Genomic DNA, 22,108 nt, shown 5'->3' on the forward strand with positions numbered 1-22,108 from the left:
AACCATTTAATCTTAGATCAGAGGTTAAATTGATCCTTGTTTCAGCTGAACTTGGAATTTTGTGTTGTATAAAGTCTAATCTGAGATTAATTTGTCTCAAACTAAAGTCAACTTTGATTGAAGAAATTTCTCGATTAAGTTAAATGATCCAAGTTCAGTTATTTCTTTTCTGTTTGAAATATACGAGTGACAGATTGTGCAAATAAAATATCCATTATTATTAATATTAATAGATATGATAGGTACATTTATATATATTTCTTTCAATTTCTTGCCTTAATACACAAACAACCTTATATTTTATAAGGCTATATCGTGTTCAGCAGTATCAAATAACATAACCTATAATATTATATTGTGTTTATAACAACCATTAATTATTAATGGATATGATAGGTACATTCATAAATTTTCAATTAACTGTATTACTAAACGAAAATTGTCGTTTTATAAAGCTTCATTATGTTTAGCAGTATCAAACACCATAACATGATAACTCGGAGAACAGTCAACCTACTTCTTATTGTCCGCCATTATTTACATTGCACAAAAAAACCAGTGTCTCCAACAGAGTCTACGGAAAGTCGCCAAAAAGTAGTTGGAAAGTCGCTAGATTTCTCATTATCAACAAAGAAAGATTAAATTTTGTCACTATGGGGTGCTAAAAAGGTCACTAAATCGCTATTTAAGCAATATAAAAGTTAAAAGAAATTGTTGTTGAAAAAGAGTTAAAGTCGCGGATTGGCAACACTGAACAAACCTGTCCGCGCATCACGTATTTCACCTGTTTATGCGATGTTGCCAAATCCTTTTCACGTGAACTTAGATTGCATTTGAACCAAGGTAATTTGATCGCAGAAAAGTTTTATACCATAGAAGAAGTGTCTGAACTCGGTTCACTTTTCGATCTTCGATCAAAGTTGATCTTTAGTCAGGGAGTTTTATACAATTGGGCCTTAAAATTTTACAATTTCTTTTCAGATCCCATTTAGTATAGCCCGCTGTTCTTCGCATGAATCGCATTTCACAAGCCGTTATTCTGCTTTTATCTGCTTTCCTCAGTGTCCATGCTTCGCTGCCATAGCTGAGCATCGGTCGTATTGTAGAGACGTATGCTGGTGTGTTTCTGAACCACTATTTATAATGCCCATAGCTCTTGTGTATTTATTAATTTTCTGTGATATGTTCAATTCTTCAAAAATGGAAAGACTGTAACCTAAATATGGGAAACTATTACATCTTTCTAATATTTTATTATCGAGACAAATTTTACTTTGTATTGGGTATTTTCCACAGAATGCCATAGTTTTTGTTTTATCGTTTGGAATTTCCATATTGTATGTGGCTGCTACTTGCTGCAAATGATATATTGACCTTTGGAGGTCGTCTTCTGAAAGTGCTAATAACACCAAATCATGTGCAAAGAGAATTGAATCCAATTTAAGGTGTCTGTTAATTTCTATATATCCACGGCGAGTTTGCTTCCACTCTTTAATTATTCGGTTCATACAAATAATAAAGAGAATGGGTGATTATCATTAGGCCCAATAACCTGCGTAAATTGTGTCGGATTCAAATACGTAAATTGAAATTGACGATTTTCATGTTTAAGTGGGCACCTATTCGAGAAAAAAATCAGGGTAGGCAATATTGGAGACACAGTCGCAGGTTTTATGAGTGAATATGTCGTTGTAAGGTAAACGTCAAGACAACATATCTTCTTTCCAGATTCTCTAAAATCCCGGTATATCTTTGCAGTGCTTGGACTCCTGGAAGTAGCCATTTTGAAAGCATGTCGGTTGCTATAGTAACCATTGTGCTCTGTCGTTTGCTACTCGTTGCTTATACATGCGCTTCAATTCCCGCTGCATATGCCTAGACATTGTGAATTTTCCCTTTTCACTCAAATTCAATCGCGAATCTTTCCAATTTAACTTAACTGCTGATTGTTCCTCAGTTGAGATTATAACCTGGTTTATTATGAATCGTTTGATACCACTACGAATGTTCTATCGCTTCGCATTCCCGAATTACACTGCATCGGTTTCCGCGCGACCATCAAATTCGTGGCTCAACTTCCCCCTTCTCGCATATCGCTAGATGATGCCACCCGCTCCAACAGAAGGTCACGTTGGATACGTTGATCCTTTTTCTGTCGATTGCCGTTTACTTCATTGGAATATGTTATGTTTAGAAATTATAGGCGCGTCAAGACTAGCCTGAAAATGTGTCGGTCGACTTTTTGGGATTGCACCCTATTACTGGACCGAACTTATAGACGTATCCACATCAAAATGTCCTTCGGAATATGTATGATAAGACTTCCCTGTGTTAAACTTCAACGTACCTCGTTTACATGTTTCGACCTATTTATGGGTCATCTTCAGAACTGGTCGTTGTTGGTCTTGGCGCCTCGTTGTTTCCTGTGTGGGTGCGTTCGTGTGGTATAGTATAAGAGTCAAAGAGTGTGTGTGTTTTGAAGTTGAGTTGTGTGTTGAGAATCTCGTTGGGGTGTGTTTTCGTGTGTCTGTATATTCCATATTGTTCTAGTGTGTTTAGTTTCTGGCTTTTTGGTTGGATGTGTAGTATTTCCATGTCTGTGTTGATGTCTCTGTGGGTGTGGTTAGCATTTGTGATGTGTTCTGCATATGTGGAGGTGTCTTGTAATTTTGTTATGGCTGTGATGTGTTCTTTCTAACGTGTTTGAAACGATCTGCCTGTCTGACCTATGTAGAAGTTGTTGCAGGTGTTCTGAAGATGGCCCATAAATAGGTCGAAACATGTAAATGAGGTACGTTGAAGTTTAACACAGAAAAGACTTATCATACATATTCCGAAGTGATACAGTGTTAAAAGTTGTGTAATCAAGATGTATAATCAAAATGTCCGTTACCATTTACAGTTTGTAATAGGCCTACTGTCCACACCTGTGGAGTAACGGTCAGCGCGTCTGGCTGCGAAACCAGGTGGCCCGGGTTCGAATCCCGGTCGGGGCAAATTACCTGGTTGAGGTTTTTCCGGGGTTTTCCCTCAACCCAATAGGAGCAAATGCTGGGTAACTTTCGGTGCTGGACCCCGGACTCATTTCACCGGCATTATCACCTTCATATCATTCAGACGCTAAATAACTTAGATGTTGATACAGCGTCGTAAAATAACCCAATAAAATAAAAATAGGCCTACTCTATGTCTATGCGCATATATGAGTTTGCAAATTACGTGGCATTATCCCACTTGTTGATATGACGTGAATCTTGTGCTTCTATCCTGTTAGGAACATTTTCACTCTCAACTTATCTCTCTAAAATGGGACACACTCACGGACAGGAGAACGCGAATTCGATTATGCGCACTGTTCAAAACATACAGAGGTGAGTCTGCCTGGAGAGAAATAAAAAAATAGGTTGCAGCCGCCAAATTACTCTTCAAGGAACGACCACTCATATAAATTGAGGGAAAGAAGGCAGAGGACGGACACTGGAAAGTTTTCTTTTCTCAATCGTACTATCAGAGACTGGAATGCTTTACCTGCAGACTTGCTAAAGGCTTTACCAACAACCAAAAATGTATTTTAAAATAGGCTTAAGGACTTTACTAATAGACGGTAATTATACACAGTATTTAAAGGGTGTAAATGATATTTTGTTATTGAAGTGTTGTATCAGTGAAGAATTATGTTGCGTCAGTGAAGTGTGTTGTGTAAGTGAAACGTGTTCCTGTCAGTGAAGCTTTATAGTTTATAGTGGCAGTGCAAAGTATTTGAACAGTGAAATGTTTTTGAAGTGTTAGTGAAATCAGGATAGAATCAGTGAAATGTGTCGTAGTTCCAGTGCAGTGAGTGAGTTGACAGCGAAATGAGTGTAATGTTGAAATATACTTGTGCAGATATGAACATATCATACTTCATACTTACGGGTTTTAGTTCGATCTTAGTTTTAAATACAAATTAGATTTATTTCAAATGTTATTTTAAGTGATCGTTTCATTTAATTTAGGATATACCCTGTTATTGTTATTATTATTATTATTATTATTATTATATTATTATAAACTAGCCATACCCGTGAGCTCCGCTGCACCCGTTAGAAATAAATATAAAGTAATTATATAATTAAAATAGGACATTTGACCCAGGGAACATTCGTGTTTGATAGAAGGATAAATCGTTTATTATGTTACTTAATTTAAATTGAATTAAAAAATTAAAATGCGATCATTTTGATCCAGAGACCACTAATTTGGTCATAAAAATTAGTTTAGGAAATACAGGAAACGAATATACAGAATAGCCTATCAAGTTTTCTGTGCATAAGAATCTATTTTAATCTTACCTGTCCTCGATTCACTCAGAAGTTACTGTGATAACATTATAGCATTATGTCCATCTAGAGAAACTACACTTTCCAATGGTGAATTAATAATTAATTATACAAATCGGTTAATTTAGCTTCCGATATTACTTCATAGAAACGCAGAAACATTATCTGTAGGCTATCTTTCATAGCTTTCGATTGTTGCTGTCCACGGTCCCTTATAGAATAAGTCATTTGTTTTTTAATTCATTACACGGCCTTAGATGGAAGTTATTTTAATTTTAAAACTCATTTATCTCATTAAATATCAGTCCTATCAATATTTTTCAAGGAATAAAACTTATCGCAAATTATTTTTAAAGAAACGTTTGTTATGTAACATTTTTCACAAAAATCAATAATAAGCGAGATATTTCGATTTATTTAATTCAGGCCCCCTTATAACCCCCCTTTTAAATAATGTATTTTGAATGCCATATAGCCTAAACTCTAAGTTACAACGAACTTAATTTATATTCCAATTTTCATCGAAATCCGTTCAGCCATTATCGCGTGAAAAGGTAACAAACATACAGACAGACATACAAACAAAAATTTCAAAAAAGCGATTTTCGGTTTCAGGGTGGTTAATTATATATATTAGGACCAATTATTTTGGAAAATCGAAAATTACCAGAAAAATTTCGGCTACAGATTTATTAATAGTATAGATTATTGTTAGCATTAATTATAAGTATTATTATTATTAATTGTATTATTAATTAATAAGTTTATTATTGTCATTATTGAGTGTAATTAGTTACCACTGCCACCGGTTATATACCCATTGCAGTGTGAATAAATTCATACATAAAAATATGCCAGACGCCATATTTAAACAAAAAATTCCCTGCTGCCAGTCGCTGAGCACAACAAAGCAATTTCCAAGACTGTCGATTTTTAAAATTCCATACAGAGAGAAAGCGAGGTCCGGATGTTCTTGTTTTGATGTTTCACTCGAGGAATGTCTTGTGCAGCAACAATCAAAAGAGTAGAGAAAACGAGATTCCAGCACTTTGAACGCACCCCACTAGCTCATCAAACGCCTCTGTGTGCATTCAACTGTATTTTACGTTTATTGCCGCGCCATAACAAGAGAGTGATGAAGTTTTGCTTTTGTTAAAAAAAAAAAAAGAAAGAAAGAATCGTATAGTTCATGACTCCGTGGAGCGCGCCCAAGCGGAACATCCAGTCTGCTTGACTAAAAATAAACTGTGCAAGAATAATGGCTTTGTATATACAATTGTTACCTAATTGGAACACACGCGGGATATAGAACAGATCTTCAGTCAGATAGATAAAATATTTGAACACCAGACAAACTGCATTAAGCGTGCTGGAAGATCTGAGACAAACAGAATCGCTCGTAAAATATACAAATGTATACAGAGACGAAAGCGAAGTAAGGGTGAACAGTAGCCAGATGGGAGAGCAGTATGGACTTCTACGAATTTTATTCCTAGCTTCTTGGAGACTCAACGATCCCCAACTCCTTGCATCGTGATATTATGATGATAATGATAATCACGTGGTAATTAATGCATATAGAAAATTAGGATTTATAATAAGAAATACAAAGGAATTAAAAAATATAAATACTATTGATACTCTATATAAAACTCTAGTTAGAAGTAAGCTAGAGTATGCTTCTGTAATATGGTCACCTCAGTTCCAGTCCCATCAGATGCAAATAGAAAGGATACAGAAAAGAACATCACGTGTCGTCTTATGACAAGCAAATTTCATTATAATCAGTTACTTTTTGAATTTAATTATAAAACTTTAAAATCTCGACGATTAATAAATAGCCAAATTTTACTCTATAAGACTGTTAACGGTATATTGAATAACTGTGATTTTCTTAAATTCCTTCAGTTCAATGTAAAAAGAACAGAATTACGTCATAGGCAACCTTTTATTATCCCTATTCCTAGAACTGTTTTCTTCAACAACTCTCCATTGTTTGTTATGTGTAATACTTACAACTCTCTGTCTTCAAACTGTGATTCTCAATTGGATTTCAGTTTAAAATTGAAAAATTTCATACAATATTAAAAATAATTGTATTTACTTAGATATTTAAATTATGAAGAAGTGTATTATAATGTTTTTATTCTAGTTTTAAATAATTTAACATCATTATATTGACATTTGGCACTATATTAACTGTAATATTATATTCTAGCATTTATTAGCATAATGTATTTTCTTTCCTTCGTTTGTGTTGTTTGTTTTGTTGTTTTTTTCTCTTATTATGTATTTTGTGCATATATCTATGCAAGCCACCTGTAATTGGAAGCCTGCTTTTGTTGGTGGTGGATTTAAAATAAAATAAAAATAATGATGTTTATTATTATTATTATTATTATTATTATTATTATTATTATTATTATTATTATTAACTAACTTACTGGCTTTTAAGGAACCCGGAGGTTCATTGCCGCCCTCACATAAGCCCGCCATTGGTCCCTATCCTGAGCAAGACAAATCCAGTCTCTACATCATATCCCACCTTCCTCAAATCCATTTTAATATTATTCTCCCATCTACGTCTCGGTCTCCCCAAAGATCTTTTTCCCTCCGGCCTCCCAACTAATACTCTATATGCATTTCTGGATTCACCCATACGTGCTACATGAACTGCCTATCTCAAAGTCTGGATTTAATGTTCCTAATTATGTCAGGTGAAGAATACAATGCGTGCAGTTCTGCGTTGTGTAACTTTCTCCATTCTCCTGTAACTTCATCCCTCTTACCCCAGATATTTTCCTAAGCACCTTATTCTCAAACACCCTTAACCTATGTTCCTCCCTCAAAGTGAGAGTCCAAGTTACACAACCATACAGAACAACCGGTAATATAACTATTTTATAAATTCTAACTTTCAGATTTTTGGACAGCAGACCGAATAATGACAGGCATTTCTCATATTTATTCTGAGTTTAATTTCCTCCCGTGTATCATTTATATGTGTTACTGTTGCTCCCAGATATTTGAACTTCTCCACCTGTTCAAAAGATAAATTTCCAATTTTTATATTTCTATTTCGTACAATATTCTCATCACGAGACATAATCATATACTTTGTCTTTTCGGGATTTACTTCCAAACCTATCTCTTTACTTGCTTCCAGTAAAATTCCCGTGTTTTCTCTAATCATTTGTGGATTTTCTCCTAACATATTCACGTCATCCGCATAGATAAGCAGCTGATGTAACCCGTTCAATTCCAAACCCTCTCTGTTATCCTGGACTTTCCTAATGGCATACTCTAGAGCAAAGTTAAAAAGTAAAGGTGATAGTGCATCTTCTTGCTTTAGCCCATAGTGAATTGGAAACGCATCTGACAGAAACTGACCTATACGAACTCTGCATTATTATTATTATTATTATTATTATTATTATTATTATTATTATTATTATTATTATTATTATTATTATTATTCCTTTTCACGGAAAACTATCTCCCTAAAATTTAACTATTCTCTCAGTAATGTCGTAATTATTAGGAAAGATTGTATTAGAGATCTTGGTGTCCTACTTGATTCAAAATTATATTTCCATGATCATGTGCAATATATTTATACCCATTCGTTAAGAATGCTTGGTCTAATTAGGTCTATAACTTATTCTGTTTCAACTCCTATGTGTTTATTAATTTTATACTATACGTTGGTTAGATCCAAGCTTGAATATGCATCTGTTGTATGGAACTCCATTACTTCCACTGACTCCGCTAAATTGGAGAATATTCAAAGAAAATTTATTTCCTTGTGTTCTTATAGATTTTTACCAAGTTCCGATTATAACTATGAGATTAAATGCAATTATTTCAATTGCGGTAGTTTGTTCACCAGACGTCAGGATCTTGATTATTTATTTTTTTGTAAAGTCATTAAGGGTGATATTGATTGTGAATCTTTCATAAGCAATATCAGTCTTCGTATTCCTGCTAATGGTTTAAATTGTTTTATAATAAGAATCCTAAATCTCTCTCTCTCCGGTCTGCAGATGCATTAAATATGCTAATTTGCATGAATTCAACTTGGATCCATTTAATGTGTAGTATATCTTTGAGTTTTTAACTCACTGATCTAATTTTAATAATTATTTGTCCATTTTATTTCTTGCATTTGGTCTATTGATTCATGTAGACCATTCCATTATTTCAATTCTCATTGTACTAATTTTATAATTATTATTTGATCAATGATTGATGTAGACCATTATATTGTTTGTATTTCATCTCATTGCCATTTTCTATCATTCATTCTCATCATCATTTGTTGTTTTGTTCTGTTTTGTATCGTGCTAAACTGTAATTGGCCTTGTGCTGTTGTTTTTGAACGTTAATATTCTAAATAAATAAATAAATAAATAAATAAATAAATAAATAAATAAATAAATAAATAAATAAATAAATAAATAAATAAATAAATAAATAAATAAATAATTATTATTAGTCTATTATTATATGTCTATCCAACGTATCTTTAAACTACAATAACCATTTACACAGTGATGTAGCCTAACAGTATAAAATCCGTCCAACGAAAGAATAAAGTGATGTAAACACAAGCACGTGGTCCTGAAGGATCCCTTCAGACGAGGCCACTTTATTGGCGCGTGAGTGCCGCTGCTTTATATATATATATATATATATATATATATATATATATATATATATATATATATATATATATATATATAAAGAATTTTTCAGTCTTCCAGTGAACATGGACGTAGAAGGAGATATACTGTTGGCAAATTTGCTCAGACGGAGAAAGAATAGACGTAAAAATAGAAAAAGAGTCTGGGTTCATCCATTAGTTTTGGAAAGACTGGATCGAGGACTAAGTTATTCCATACTTTGTTTGATGATTTACATCAGGATGATAGCAAATATTAATTTAAAATTACGCACATGAGGGACAATATGGCATAAAACATATTTCTGTTTAATATTTATGGAATTTAAAATTAAATATAATAGAAACCACGTAATTCAACCAGTAGGCTTGTACTACAATAGATGTCTGTGGTCGTAATTATTGTCGTTAGCATTATCCCAAATTGTCCATAGAGCTGTGTTGAGGTCCGAACTCTTCAACAAATGAGCCGTTGAGAGCAGAAGTGGTGTAAGTCAAAAATTTATTTATTTATTTATTTATTCTGGTGTAGTTAAGGCCATCAGGCCTTCTCTTCCACAACACCAGGAATACAAATACAATAATATAAATAAACAGAAATAAATACACTATAATATACAAAGTAAAGCTGCTCAAGAAATAAAGAGAGAGAAAAAAAACACTATAAACAAAGTAAAGCCACACAAAAATATACAGGTTGCAGTCACACAAACTTTAAATGAGTGATTAAGTATCATAATTAATTCCATCCTAACTAATTAACTAACATAAACAAGAAACTTGCAATTTTAATCTAGGTTAAAAAGAAAAAAAAACACAAATCAATACTTCTAGCAATACCTAAAAAACATTAACTAAGACAAAATTTTCCAATTTAATTTTGAATTGTGATAAAGTCCGGCAGTCCCTGACATCATTAGGTAACGAATTCCAGAGGCGAGGTATTTCTACAGTATAGGAAGATGAGTATAAAGACGTTCTATGATGAGGGATAGAAAGAAGTGCTTGATGTCGGTTTCGAAGAGTTGTAAGAAATTGAAAGCGCGATAACAGATATTTCGGAGTAGAAGTATGCATGATTCTAAACAGAAGAGACAGTGAATGTATTGTTCTTCGTTCCTTCAGACGCACCCATGAAAGTAACTGGAGGGAAGGTGTTATATGGTCAAATTTACGAGTATTGCAGATGAATCGTATGCACACATTATGAACACGTTGTAGTCTCTCAGCTAAGCGTGAACTTACATTAGTTAGCAAGGAATCGCAATAATCAAAATGGGGCATTACAAGCGTCTGAATAAGATTCTTTTTTAGACTAAGTGGTAGAAATTCTTTCATATGAAACAAGGAGTGAAGTTGAGAAAATATTTTTTTGCAAATGTGTGTTACTTGAGTATTCCAATTTAGATCGCTATCCATAAAAATGCCAAGATTTTTAACGGTTTCACTGTATTTAACAATAATCCCATTCAATATTATATGTGGTATAGTACTGCTATCAAGAGTGCTTCGTAGACGATTATGCCCCATTACGATTGCTTGCGATTTCTCTGGATTTAACCTTAATCCAAATTTGTGTGCCCACAGTGAAATCGAATTCAAGCCTTCGTTTATTTTGTTTACTGCGTCACTAGTCTCGTCAGGGTGGGTAATGATGGATAAAGTAAACATTCTGTAAAATACAGCGCAAAGTAGCAATTAATATTCAGTTTATTTAAACTATTAGTAGTCAGTGGATAGCACGAAGGACATATTAATTGCTACTTTGCGCTGTATTTTACAGAATTTTTACTTTAAATCTCATTACCCATTTTTGACTTAGCCTACACCACTTCTGTTCTGAACGGCTGAAATAACTGCAGCTTCAAATGCCGAGACTTATTTGCTTTTGACATATCTTACCGATGTTTTGGTATAAAGATAAATAAATGCTACGAAATTTGTAAGTAAGGAAGTACGGAAGGATGAGAAGAACTGCGGTAGAAAAGCACGAATAAAGATGCGTAGACGTGTGGATGAACGTGAATAACTAAGGGAGAACGTTGGAAAATGTACCAGCAATCCTAGAAGCACGAGAGTAAGCAAAGAACTGCCGCAGAATGGTAAATAAATGCTACGAAATCACGTCCACCACCAGCGAGTTGAGAGCGTAAAGGGAGCGCAATTCTACAATCGTGACGTCATCGAAGCACTTAGCTTACTAAACTTGTATTATCTCTTTAGTTATCCTCAACATTATCCTCGTCGTCAATGTTGTCATTACCAGCGGCTTCATTGTTGTGTCCGTCGTGAATATCATTACCATTCTCAGCATTATCTCCGTAGGTCTTAAGCACTTCTTTCTAACCCTAATCACAGAACATCTTTATACTCATTCTCCTACACTGTAGAAATACCTCGCCTCTGGAATTCGTTACCTAATGAAGTCAGGGAATGCCGGACTTTACCACAATTCCAAAGTAAATAGGAAAATTTTGTCTTATTTAAAGCTTTTTAGGTATTGCTAGAAGTGTTGATTTGTGTTTTTTATTCTAGATTAAAATTGCAAGTTTCTTGCTTATGCTAGTTAATTAGTTAGTATATAATTAATTATAATTAGTTACGATACTTAATCACTGGTCTAAAATTTGTGTGACTGCAACCTGTGTATATTTTTGTGTGGCTTTACTTTGTTTATAGTGTGATTTTTCTTTTTATTTCTACTATTGTATTTGTATTTCTGGTGGTGTGGAAGAGAAGACCTGATGGCCTTAACTACACCAGAATAAATAAATAAACAAATAAATAAATAAATAAATAAATCTTCGGCCATGTCTCTCCTGGGAAATTCATGCAAGAAAACTGTCTTTCGAACCTGAAATGCTTGTCTATACCCCCTTTCCCGTATCGAATCTCGGACTTCTGTAATCGTGGACTAACATGTGACTGCACGCTAACTTGATCATGACGTGAAGATATGTTATCAGTACCTATCACAGCTAAGTCGGAAGACAAGTAGGCTGGCAGTGGGGTGAAAGCTCGACGCCAGGACTGTTACAGATCCCATCCGGTCGGAAACACGACAGTCTACTTCCTGTAGTCACGCATGCGCACTGAGTTATCTGTGTCAGCGATCCAGTGCCGCGGTTAAGAAAGCATGCAGCTTCATGGCACGGTGCAAGGCCACAAGGAAGAAAATTGCTCATTATGCAACGCGTAGGCGCAATCATTTATGTGACCATCTACTGCGAACAGAGACGAACATCCATTCTCCACATATGGGATCCGAGGTCATGTCTAATGTAGAGTGTAAGTGGAATCTGTGCTGGGCAATGACCGTCTTGTGCCATGTTTTTTCGGCGTATTCCCATTTCTGTCAGATGCGTTTCCAATTCACTGTGGGCTAAAGCAAGGAGATGCACTATCACCTTTACTTTTTAACTTTTCTCTAGAGTATGCCATTAGGAAAGTCCAGGATAACAGAGAGGGTTTGGAATTGAACGGGTTACATCAGCTGCTTGTCTATGCGGATGACGTGAATATGTTAGGAGAAAATCCACAAACGATTAGGGAAAACACGGAAATTTTACTTGAAGCAAGTAAAGAGATAGGTTTGGAAGTAAATCTCGAAAAGACAAAGTATATGATTATGTCACGTGACGAGAATATTGTACGAAATGGAAATATAAAAATTTTGGAAATTTATCTTTTGAAGACGTGGAGAAGTTCAAATATCTTGGAGTAACAGTAACAAATATAAATGATACTAGGGAGGAAATTAAACACAGAATAACTGTGGGAAATGCCTGTTATTATTTGGTTGAGAAGCTTTTATCATCCAGTCTGCTGTCAAAAAATCTGAAAGTTAGAATTTATAAAACAGTTATATTACCGGTTGTTCTTTATGGTTGTGAAACTTGGACAATGAACCTCCGGGTTCCTTAAACGCCAGTAAGTAATTATCAAGAAATATTAAGTTTCTTAAGCCCAATTATACAAAACACCCTAACTAAAGATCAATTTTGATCGAAGATCGGAAAGTGAACCGAGTTCAGACACTTCTATTGCATAAAACTGTTCTACGATCAAATTACCTTGGTTCAAATGCAATTTAAGTTCACGTGAAAAGGATTTGGCAACATCGCATAAACAGGTGAAGTATGTGATGCCCGGGCCATGTTGTACAGGTTTGTTCAGTGTTGCCAATTTAGCGACTCTTTTTCAACGACAATTTCTTTTAACTCTTATATTGCTTAAATAGGGATTTAGCGACCTTTTTAAAACCCTATAGTGACAAAACTGAATGTTTCTTTGTTGATAATGAGAAATTTAGCGAGTTTCCAACTACTCTTTGGAGACTTTCCGTACACTCTGTTGGAGACACTGGTTTGTTTTGTGCATTGTAAATAATGGCGGACAATAAGAAGAAGGTTGACAGTTCTCCAAATTGTTATCATGTTATGGTGTTTGATATTGCTAAACATAATAAAGCTTTATAAAACGACAATTTTCTTTTAGTAATACAGTTAATTGAAAATTTATGAATGTCCACCATATCCATTAATAATTAATGTTTCTTATAAACACAATATTATAGGTTATGTTATTTGATACTGCTGAACACGAAATATCCTTATAAAATATAAGAAAGTTGTGTATTAAGGCAAGAAATTGAAATATATATATGTATACATATAAATGTACCTACCATATCTATTAATATTAATAATAATGGTTATTCTTTTTGCACAATCTGACACTCGTATATTTCAAACAGAAAACAAATAACTGAACTTGGATCATCTAACTTAATCGGAGAAATTTCTTCAGTCAAAGTTGACTTTAGTTTAAGACAAATTAATCTCAGATTAGACTTTATACAACACAACATTCCAAGTTCAGCTAGAACGAGAATCAATTTAACCTCTGATCTAAGATTAAATGGTTTATACAATCGGCTCTTAGACTTTTTAGATTTAATCCTGTTTTCTGTAAAAGACCGAAATTTTAATGGGAACAATTATTCATGCATGAGCGCTATTCCATTAAAATCCTTCCGAATGTTTCACGTGAGAAGGATGCATGTATAAGAAAATGTTTCCGCGCATGCGCATTTCGAAGCGGGCGAGCAAGAAGAACAAGAAGCAAGGCGAGGAAATGCATCTGGTTCGCTTTGTTTGTTCCGGTCTGACGGGTTACGACGGCTCTCCACAGCTTTCTCTTCGGCGGCCGGCGTATTGTTGCACCCATGTGCCCATTCTCAATGGCTGACTCCAGCTGACACCGGATCAAATTCTAACACAGGAAATTGATGTCTTGTCATAGTTTGTAATCCGAATTACCACAGTGCTATTCTGAAAGAACCTGGTCTTATGACAGCTATAAATGCCCTAATTTATCATCTACGGGGTGTGAAGGAAGTGTTGTGATGCTAAGGAAAAGAAAATAGAGAACTTAATACGGAAATGTACATTTTTAACGTCGCTTACTTACTTACTGGCTTTTAAGGAACCAGTAGGTTCACTGCCGCCCTCACATAAGCCCGCCATTGGTCCCTATGCTGAGCAAGATTAATCCAGTCACTACCATCATATCCCACCTCCCTCAAATCCATTTTAATATTATCTTCCCATCTACGTCTCGGCCTCCCTAAAGGTCTTTTCCCCTCCGGCCTCCAACTAACACTCTATATGCATTTCTTGATTCGCCCATACGTGCTACATGTTCTGCCCATCTCAAACGTCTGGATTTTATGTTCCTAATTATGTCAGGTGAAGTATACAATGCGTGCAGCTCTGCGTTGTGTAACTTTCTCCATTCTCCTGCAACTTCATCCCGCTTAGCCCCAAATATTTTCCTAAGAACCTTATTCTCAAACACCTTTAATCTCTGTTCCTCTCTCAAAGTGAGAGTCCAAGTTTCACAACCATACAGAACAACCGGTAATATAACTGTTTTATAAATTCTAACTTTTAGATTTTTTGACAGAAGACTAGATGACAAAAGCTTCTCAACCGAATAATAACAGGCATTTCCCATATTTGTTCTGCGTTTAATTTCCTCCCGAGTGTATTTGTTACTGTTGCGCCAAGATATTTGAATTTTTCCACCTCTTCGAAAGATATATCTCCAATTTGTATATTTCCATTTTGTACAATATTCTGGTCACGAGACATAATCATATACTTAGGCTTTTCGGGATTTACTTCCAACCCTATCGCTTTACTTGCTTCAACTAGAATTTCCGCGTTTTCCCTAATCGTTTGTGGATTTTCTCCTAACATATCACGTCATCCGCATAGACAAGAAGCCGATGTAACCCGTTCAATTCCAAACCCTCTCTGTTATCCTGAACTTTCCTAATGGCATATTCTAGAGACATTTTGAACGTCACTGATAACGAAAACAGGTTTTTGTACTAGATACTTTTACATCGTAGAAAGAACCCATTATCAAGAGAATATGAGTATTGTATGTGTCTAATGCCTACCCACTTCACTTGCGAGATTCGGGTTCCGCATATTGCGGATAGATGGCAGGACTGTGACTCATTTTCAAGTTGCGCACCACTTGTAAATATTCGTGTAAGTGTAGTGTAGGAAATGGGTGATGATGAAGGGAGAAGGAGAAACCCGGTACCGGCACGTAGCCTACTCCTGTCGAATAGCATCAAGGGTACCGCCAGGCTTAACGTCCCCATCCGGCGGACGAATCACTATCAACAGTGACATATGCCTTCTCTTCATATGCACTGCGGAGAGATTTGGGATTTAACCCAGGCATATCGGTGCACAATCTAGTTAAATATTGCTCCTTTATTTTTTTTTATCATGCATTTGTTGGTTTCTTTATACTCAATTATACATTGTATAGATTTTTACACAAGATTCCGTTGATACTCTACGGATTACTTACTAGTAATAATATAGTTATGCATGAACGTAATTGACCCTCAGAATATTTTTTCTGGCGGAACGCGCAGAAACCATATTTTTGTTATGTTTTTCATCACAGAACCGAGAAACATTAGAATTTTGCGCAACCAACATACTGTGCAGCTTCTCCCAACCCAATTTCATTGTCTTTCCACTGAGATCATAGCCTATACGCTAGTTAACATCATGAGGAATCTGTTTCTTATAGGAATTGTTGGGCTTTATTTGATCATCTTCAACCCTGACAAGTACCGGTATGTTAAATGTTGGTAGCTAAAAGGCCATCATGCTCCAACAGACATCATAAAGAAGGAGCCTAACAGGAAAGGAGAATATATTGCAGAAATGGTTATGTCATGGAAAATCTTCTCAATATGTAGTTTAGTCAATGCCTTTGTCGCAAATCAGTTGTCTTATTTTGTTAATTCAAATTGAGTCAGTTTATACAGTTTCTGGATTTGCTTTAATATATCTTTCAGAAGAAAAACAAATTACAAGTGTGAAAATAAATAAAAATTATTACGGTATGTTTTTAACATTTTTTATCTGAATTCCGTTTAGGCTTTGAATTCATCGTGCACAGGATAGTAATCACCTCCTCATCCGCGCCAATAAATGTTACACAGAGTTCCGCCATATTTTTCTCTAGAAAAAAAAACACTATTATACATATTAGTAAAGGCTAAGGATTTCCCCTTCTTTGATCGGGTCAAAACCCTGACAGAATTGATGTTTAACGCTTGCTGTGAATTTCGGTGAAGTCCGGAGGGTCTATTTAGTAAAATCCATGATCCTCACCTACATGCTGAGATTCCTGGGATCTTCTAAGATGCGAAAGAAGGAGTAGTGTGCGGAAAGCAACGGAAGCTACCGCATTTTTCCAAAGAAAACTGTAAACATCAAAGAGTAAAGATTGGAGAATGCTGGGTTTCCATTAAAAGACCTGCCCTTGGGCACAAAACTATAAATGAATGAATACTTATTGTTATTAGCAAAATGAATTATTCCAAGATAGGATTATTATCACACTTTAGTAGAATAAGTAATGTACGAGTAGAGGAGGGCGTTCTCTTTCCAATTTGGGGAAATCCTTGTCATCTACCGTACAGATAGAACTCTGAGATTACATAGCATCTTAGACATTTATGGGGAAACTTGAGACACGGCGTCAATGAGCATGCATTATCTTTTGTTGCAGGTGAATGTGCGCACGCGAGCGGGCGCAATGAAGGCGGAAGTGATCGGCTGGGTGGTCACGGCCGTCGGGACGCCCATCGTGATCGTGACGTTGTGCTGGACGCTCGTCATCTTCCACTACCACCGCCACGCATGGCGCTCCACGGACCTGCTGCTGGCCGCCATCTTGTCGCAGGGCGTCGTCAAACAAGTGGCCACGTTCGCCTACACGATTCTGACGCTGCTTCAGGCACTAGACTCCAGCGAGGCATGGTGCTCGGGGGTCGTGTGGCTAATTACGTCGATCCACGTCCTCCAAGCCGCCACCCTGGCAACACTCACATTCTCGCGCCTCTTAGCGGTCCGCTCGCCCGTCAGATACCGCCAAGCCGTCAAGCGCACCCATATAGTCTATCACCTCGTGTCCTTGTCAATCCTCAGCTCGTGTATAGGGGTCGCGGCGGTCTTGGCAGAAGGGAAACCGGGACGAGAGCTCGGAGAAGATGATAATTCGACTGTCACTGAATGCACGTTTCTGCCCCACGCCATGGACCGTCGTTACGCCGTGTTATCCATCACCCTGCACTCACTGCTGGACATAACCTCAATCGTAGCATTAATAGTGACGTTGTTCAGCTGGTGCTGCCTGTACAGGCGGCACAAGGCCAACATGAGCGTGTCGCAGCCTTCCACCATAATCAGCAAGCGAGGGGAGAGAAGACGCCAGCTGATGACTTCAACGTCAGACCTGTCGGCGAGTTTTGAGGGGCTGCGCCCCAACTCCAGAAGCGCCTTCTTGTCCGACTGCTCGGCCGACACGCTCAAGCCCAAGTCCTTGGGATGCGAAGAGGACGCCAGTCGCTGGACTTCAGAGTCGTCCTACATCTCAACTTCTACGTCCTCCACCAACAGCAGGGCGCCCTGTCTTGCCAACCGGCCAAATCGAGAAGAGGACCTCAGGTTGCAGTCTGTGCTGCCGGTACTTGCGCTCTGCTACATCGTCAACCACCTTCCAGTGCTGGTGAGTCTCATTTTTGCCAACTTGCAGTTTTATCTCAACATGCATAAGTTTACTAGTTATTCACCACATTGTACCTATTGGAATACTTCTTTCAGTTGATTAACATACTACATTTTATCGTCTCAACATCTGGTAAGGCGTTCCAGTTATCCTACTGTATATGGTCTATTGATTACCATGTTTGCCAACAAACCACAGGTGTGACTTCAAACCCGGTCGAGGTTGGAATGCTTTCTCCGTATCATAAAGATTCATAGCCAGGCTTCTTTCGCGAAGAAAATACAGCTCAGACTGCCGCACCGTACATAAAGAATCCAACCTCTGTATTAAAGAACTTCAGAAAAAAAAAAACCGGCCATGTCGCGCTCATGTAAAAATTCAACTCTGATACCGATCATTCAAAACATCAGAACAATGCATTCGGCGTCACACGTACCTCCAAGTCACAAACTGAATTCACTATTTTTTCGCACTAGCTAAACGCCATCACGGACAATGTTTGAGGTGTCACCCTTCCACACATCCAAGCCCAACCGATCAACTCCAATCGTCAGCCCAACGTGCCAACCAAGCTGTTACCCACACAACCAGCCGAGCAAGCAATGTAGTTACCCACTCAATTGTCTATCTCAACTAAGCGAACAGTCATTCACTCAACCAGTCAGAAAAAGCAACCAAATCATTCAATCAACTAACAACACAATCACCCACTCAATCGATGGACAAAGTAAACAGTCACTCAATTCACCAGCAGAGAAAAAATAATCACTCACATAACAGATGGACAAAATAAACAATTACCAATTCAATTGACTAACAACGCAATCACCCCTCAATCGATGGACAAAATAAACAATTAGTCATTCAATCCAACAACAACGCAATTACCCACTCAATTGATATGGATCAAGTAAACACCTAATCAATCGACTAACAATGCAATCACCCACTCAATTGATATGGATCAAGTAAACACCCAATCAATCGACTAACAATGCAATCACCCACTCAATTGATATGGATCAAGTAAACACCCAATCAATCGACTAACAATGCAATCACCTACTCAATTGATATGGATCAAGTAAACACCCAATCAATCGACTAACAATGCAATCACCCACTCAATTGATATGGATCAAGTAACACCCAGTCAATCGACTAACAACGCAATCACCTACTCAATTGATATGGATCAAGTAAACACCCAATCAATCGACTAACAATGCAATCACCCACTCAATTGATATGGATCAAGTAAACACCCAATCAATCGACTAACAATGCAATCACCTACTCAATTGATATGGAACAAGTAAACACCCAATCAATCGACTAACAACGCAATCACCTACTCAATTGATATGGATCAAGTAAACACCCAGTCAATCGACTAACAACGCAATTACCCACTCAATCGATATTGACCAAGTAAAAATTGTCCACTCAATCGACCAACAATGCAATTACCCACTCAATTGATATGGATCAAGTAAATACCCAGTCAATCGACTAACAACGCAATTACCCACTCAATCGATATTGACCAAGTAAACAATTGTCCACTCAATCGACCAACAATGCAATTACCCACTCAATTGATATGGATCAAGTAAACACCCAATCAATCGACTAACAACGCAATCACCCACTCAATTGATATGGATCAAGAAACACCCAGTCAATCGACTAACAACGCAATTACCCACTCAATTGATATGGATCAAGTAAACACCCTATCAATCGACTAACAACGCAATCACCCACTCAATTGATATGGATCAAGTAAACACCCAGTCAATCGACTAACAACGCAATTACCCACTCAATTGATATGGATCAAGTAAACACCCAGTCAATCGACTAACAACGCAATTACCCACTCAATCGATATTGACCAAGTAAACAATTGTCCACTCAATCGACCAACAATGCAATTACCCACTCAATTGATATGGATCAAGTAAACACCCAGTCAATCGACTAACAATGCAATTACCCACTCAATTGATATGGATCAAGTAAACACCCAGTCAATCGACTAACAACGCAATCACCCACTCAATTGATATGGATCAAGTAAACACCCAATCAATCGACTAACAACTCAATCACCCACTCAATTGATATGGATCAAGTAAACACCCAATCAATCGACTAACAACGCAATCAAATACTCAATTGATATGGATCAAGTAAACACCCAGTCAATCGACTAACAACGCAATCACCCACTCAATTGATATGGATCAAGTAAACACCCTGTCAATCGACTAACAACGCAATTACCCACTCAATTGATATGGATCAAGTAAACACCCAGTCAATCGACTAACAACGCAATCACCCACTCAATTGATATGGATCAAGTAAACACCCAATCAATCGACTAACAACGCAATCACCCACTCAATTGATATGGATCAAGTAAACACCCAATCAATCGACTAACAACGCAATCACCCACTCAATTGATATGGATCAAGTAAACACCCAGTCAATCGACTAACAACGCAATCACCCACTCAATTGATATGGATCAAGTAAACACCCAGTCAATCGACTAACAACGCAATCACCCACTCAATTGATATGGATCAAGTAAACACCCAGTCAATCGACTAACAACGCAATCACCCACTCAATTGATATGGATCAAGTAAACACCCAATCAATCGACTAACAACGCAATCACCCACTCAATTGATATGGATCAAGTAAACACCCAGTCAATCGACTAACAACGCAATTACCCACTCAATTGATATGGATCAAGTAAACACCCAATCAATCGACTAACAACGCAATCACCCACTCAATTGATATGGATCAAGCAAACACCCAGTCAATCGACTAACAACGCAATTACCCACTCAATTGATATGGATCAAGTAAACACCCAGTCAATCGACTAACAACGCAATTACCCACTCAATTGATATGGATCAAGTAAACACCCAATCAATCGACTAACAACGCAATTACCCACTCAATTGATATGGATCAAGTAAACACACAGTCAATCGACTAACAACGCAATTACCCACTCAATTGATATGGATCAAGTAAACACCCAGTCAATCGACTAACAAAGCAATCACCCACTCAATTGATATGGATCAAGTAAACACCCAGTCAATCGACTAACAATGCAATCACCCACTCAATTGATATGGATCAAGTAAACACCCAGTCAATCGACTAACAACGCAATTACCCACTCAATTGATATGGATCAAGTAAACACCCAGTCAATCGACTAACAACGCAATTACCCACTCAATTGATATGGATCAAGTAAACACCCAGTCAATCGACTAACAATGCAATTACCCACTCAATTGATATGGATCAAGTAAACACCCAGTCAATCGACTAACAATGCAATTACCCACTCAATTGATATGGATCAAGTAAACACCCAGTCAATCGACTAACAAAGCAATCACCCACTCAATTGATATGGATCAAGTAAACACCCAGTCAATCGACTAACAACGCAATTATCCACACAATCGATATTGACCAAGTAAACAATTGTCCACTCAATCGACCAACAATGCAATTACCCACTCAATTGATATGGATCAAGTAAACACCCAGTCAATCGACTAACAACGTAATTACCCACTCAATTGATAGGGATCAAGTAAACACCCAGTCAATCGACTAACAACGCAATTACCCACTCAATTGATATGGATCAAGTAAACACCCAGTCAATCGACTAACAAAGCAATCACCCACTCAATTGGTATGGATCAAGTAAACACCCAGTCAATCGACTAACAACGCAATTATCCACACAATCGATATTGACCAAGTAAACAATTGTCCACTCAATCGACCAACAATGCAATTACCCACTCAATTGATATGGATCAAGTAAACACCCAGTCAATCGACTAACAACGCAATTACCCACTCAATTGATATGGATCAAGTAAACACCCAGTCAATCGACTAACAAAGCAATCACCCACTCAATTGATATGGA

At 36.9% G+C, this 22,108-nt stretch overlaps 1 protein-coding gene and 1 long non-coding RNA gene across 2 annotated transcripts in view; one reads left to right on the top strand and one right to left on the bottom strand.

Annotated features, from left to right (window-relative positions):
- Positions 1 to 22,108, bottom strand: part of LOC138714703 (uncharacterized) — a 292,488-nt gene that overhangs the window by 99,420 nt on the left and 170,960 nt on the right. The gene's annotated exons all lie outside the window — the stretch shown is intronic.
- The window catches only part of LOC138714702 (uncharacterized), a 196,505-nt gene that overhangs the window by 90,009 nt on the left and 84,388 nt on the right, over positions 1 to 22,108 (top strand). The window contains exon 2 of the mRNA XM_069846776.1: positions 17,113 to 18,111. Coding sequence (XP_069702877.1) covers positions 17,140 to 18,111 — 972 coding nt within the window. The 5' untranslated portion in view covers positions 17,113 to 17,139. The remainder of the gene's footprint in view (positions 1 to 17,112; positions 18,112 to 22,108) is intronic.

This window comes from Periplaneta americana, chromosome 15 (genome assembly GCF_040183065.1).
Source record: "Periplaneta americana isolate PAMFEO1 chromosome 15, P.americana_PAMFEO1_priV1, whole genome shotgun sequence".
Lineage (NCBI taxonomy): Eukaryota > Metazoa > Arthropoda > Insecta > Blattodea > Blattidae > Periplaneta > Periplaneta americana.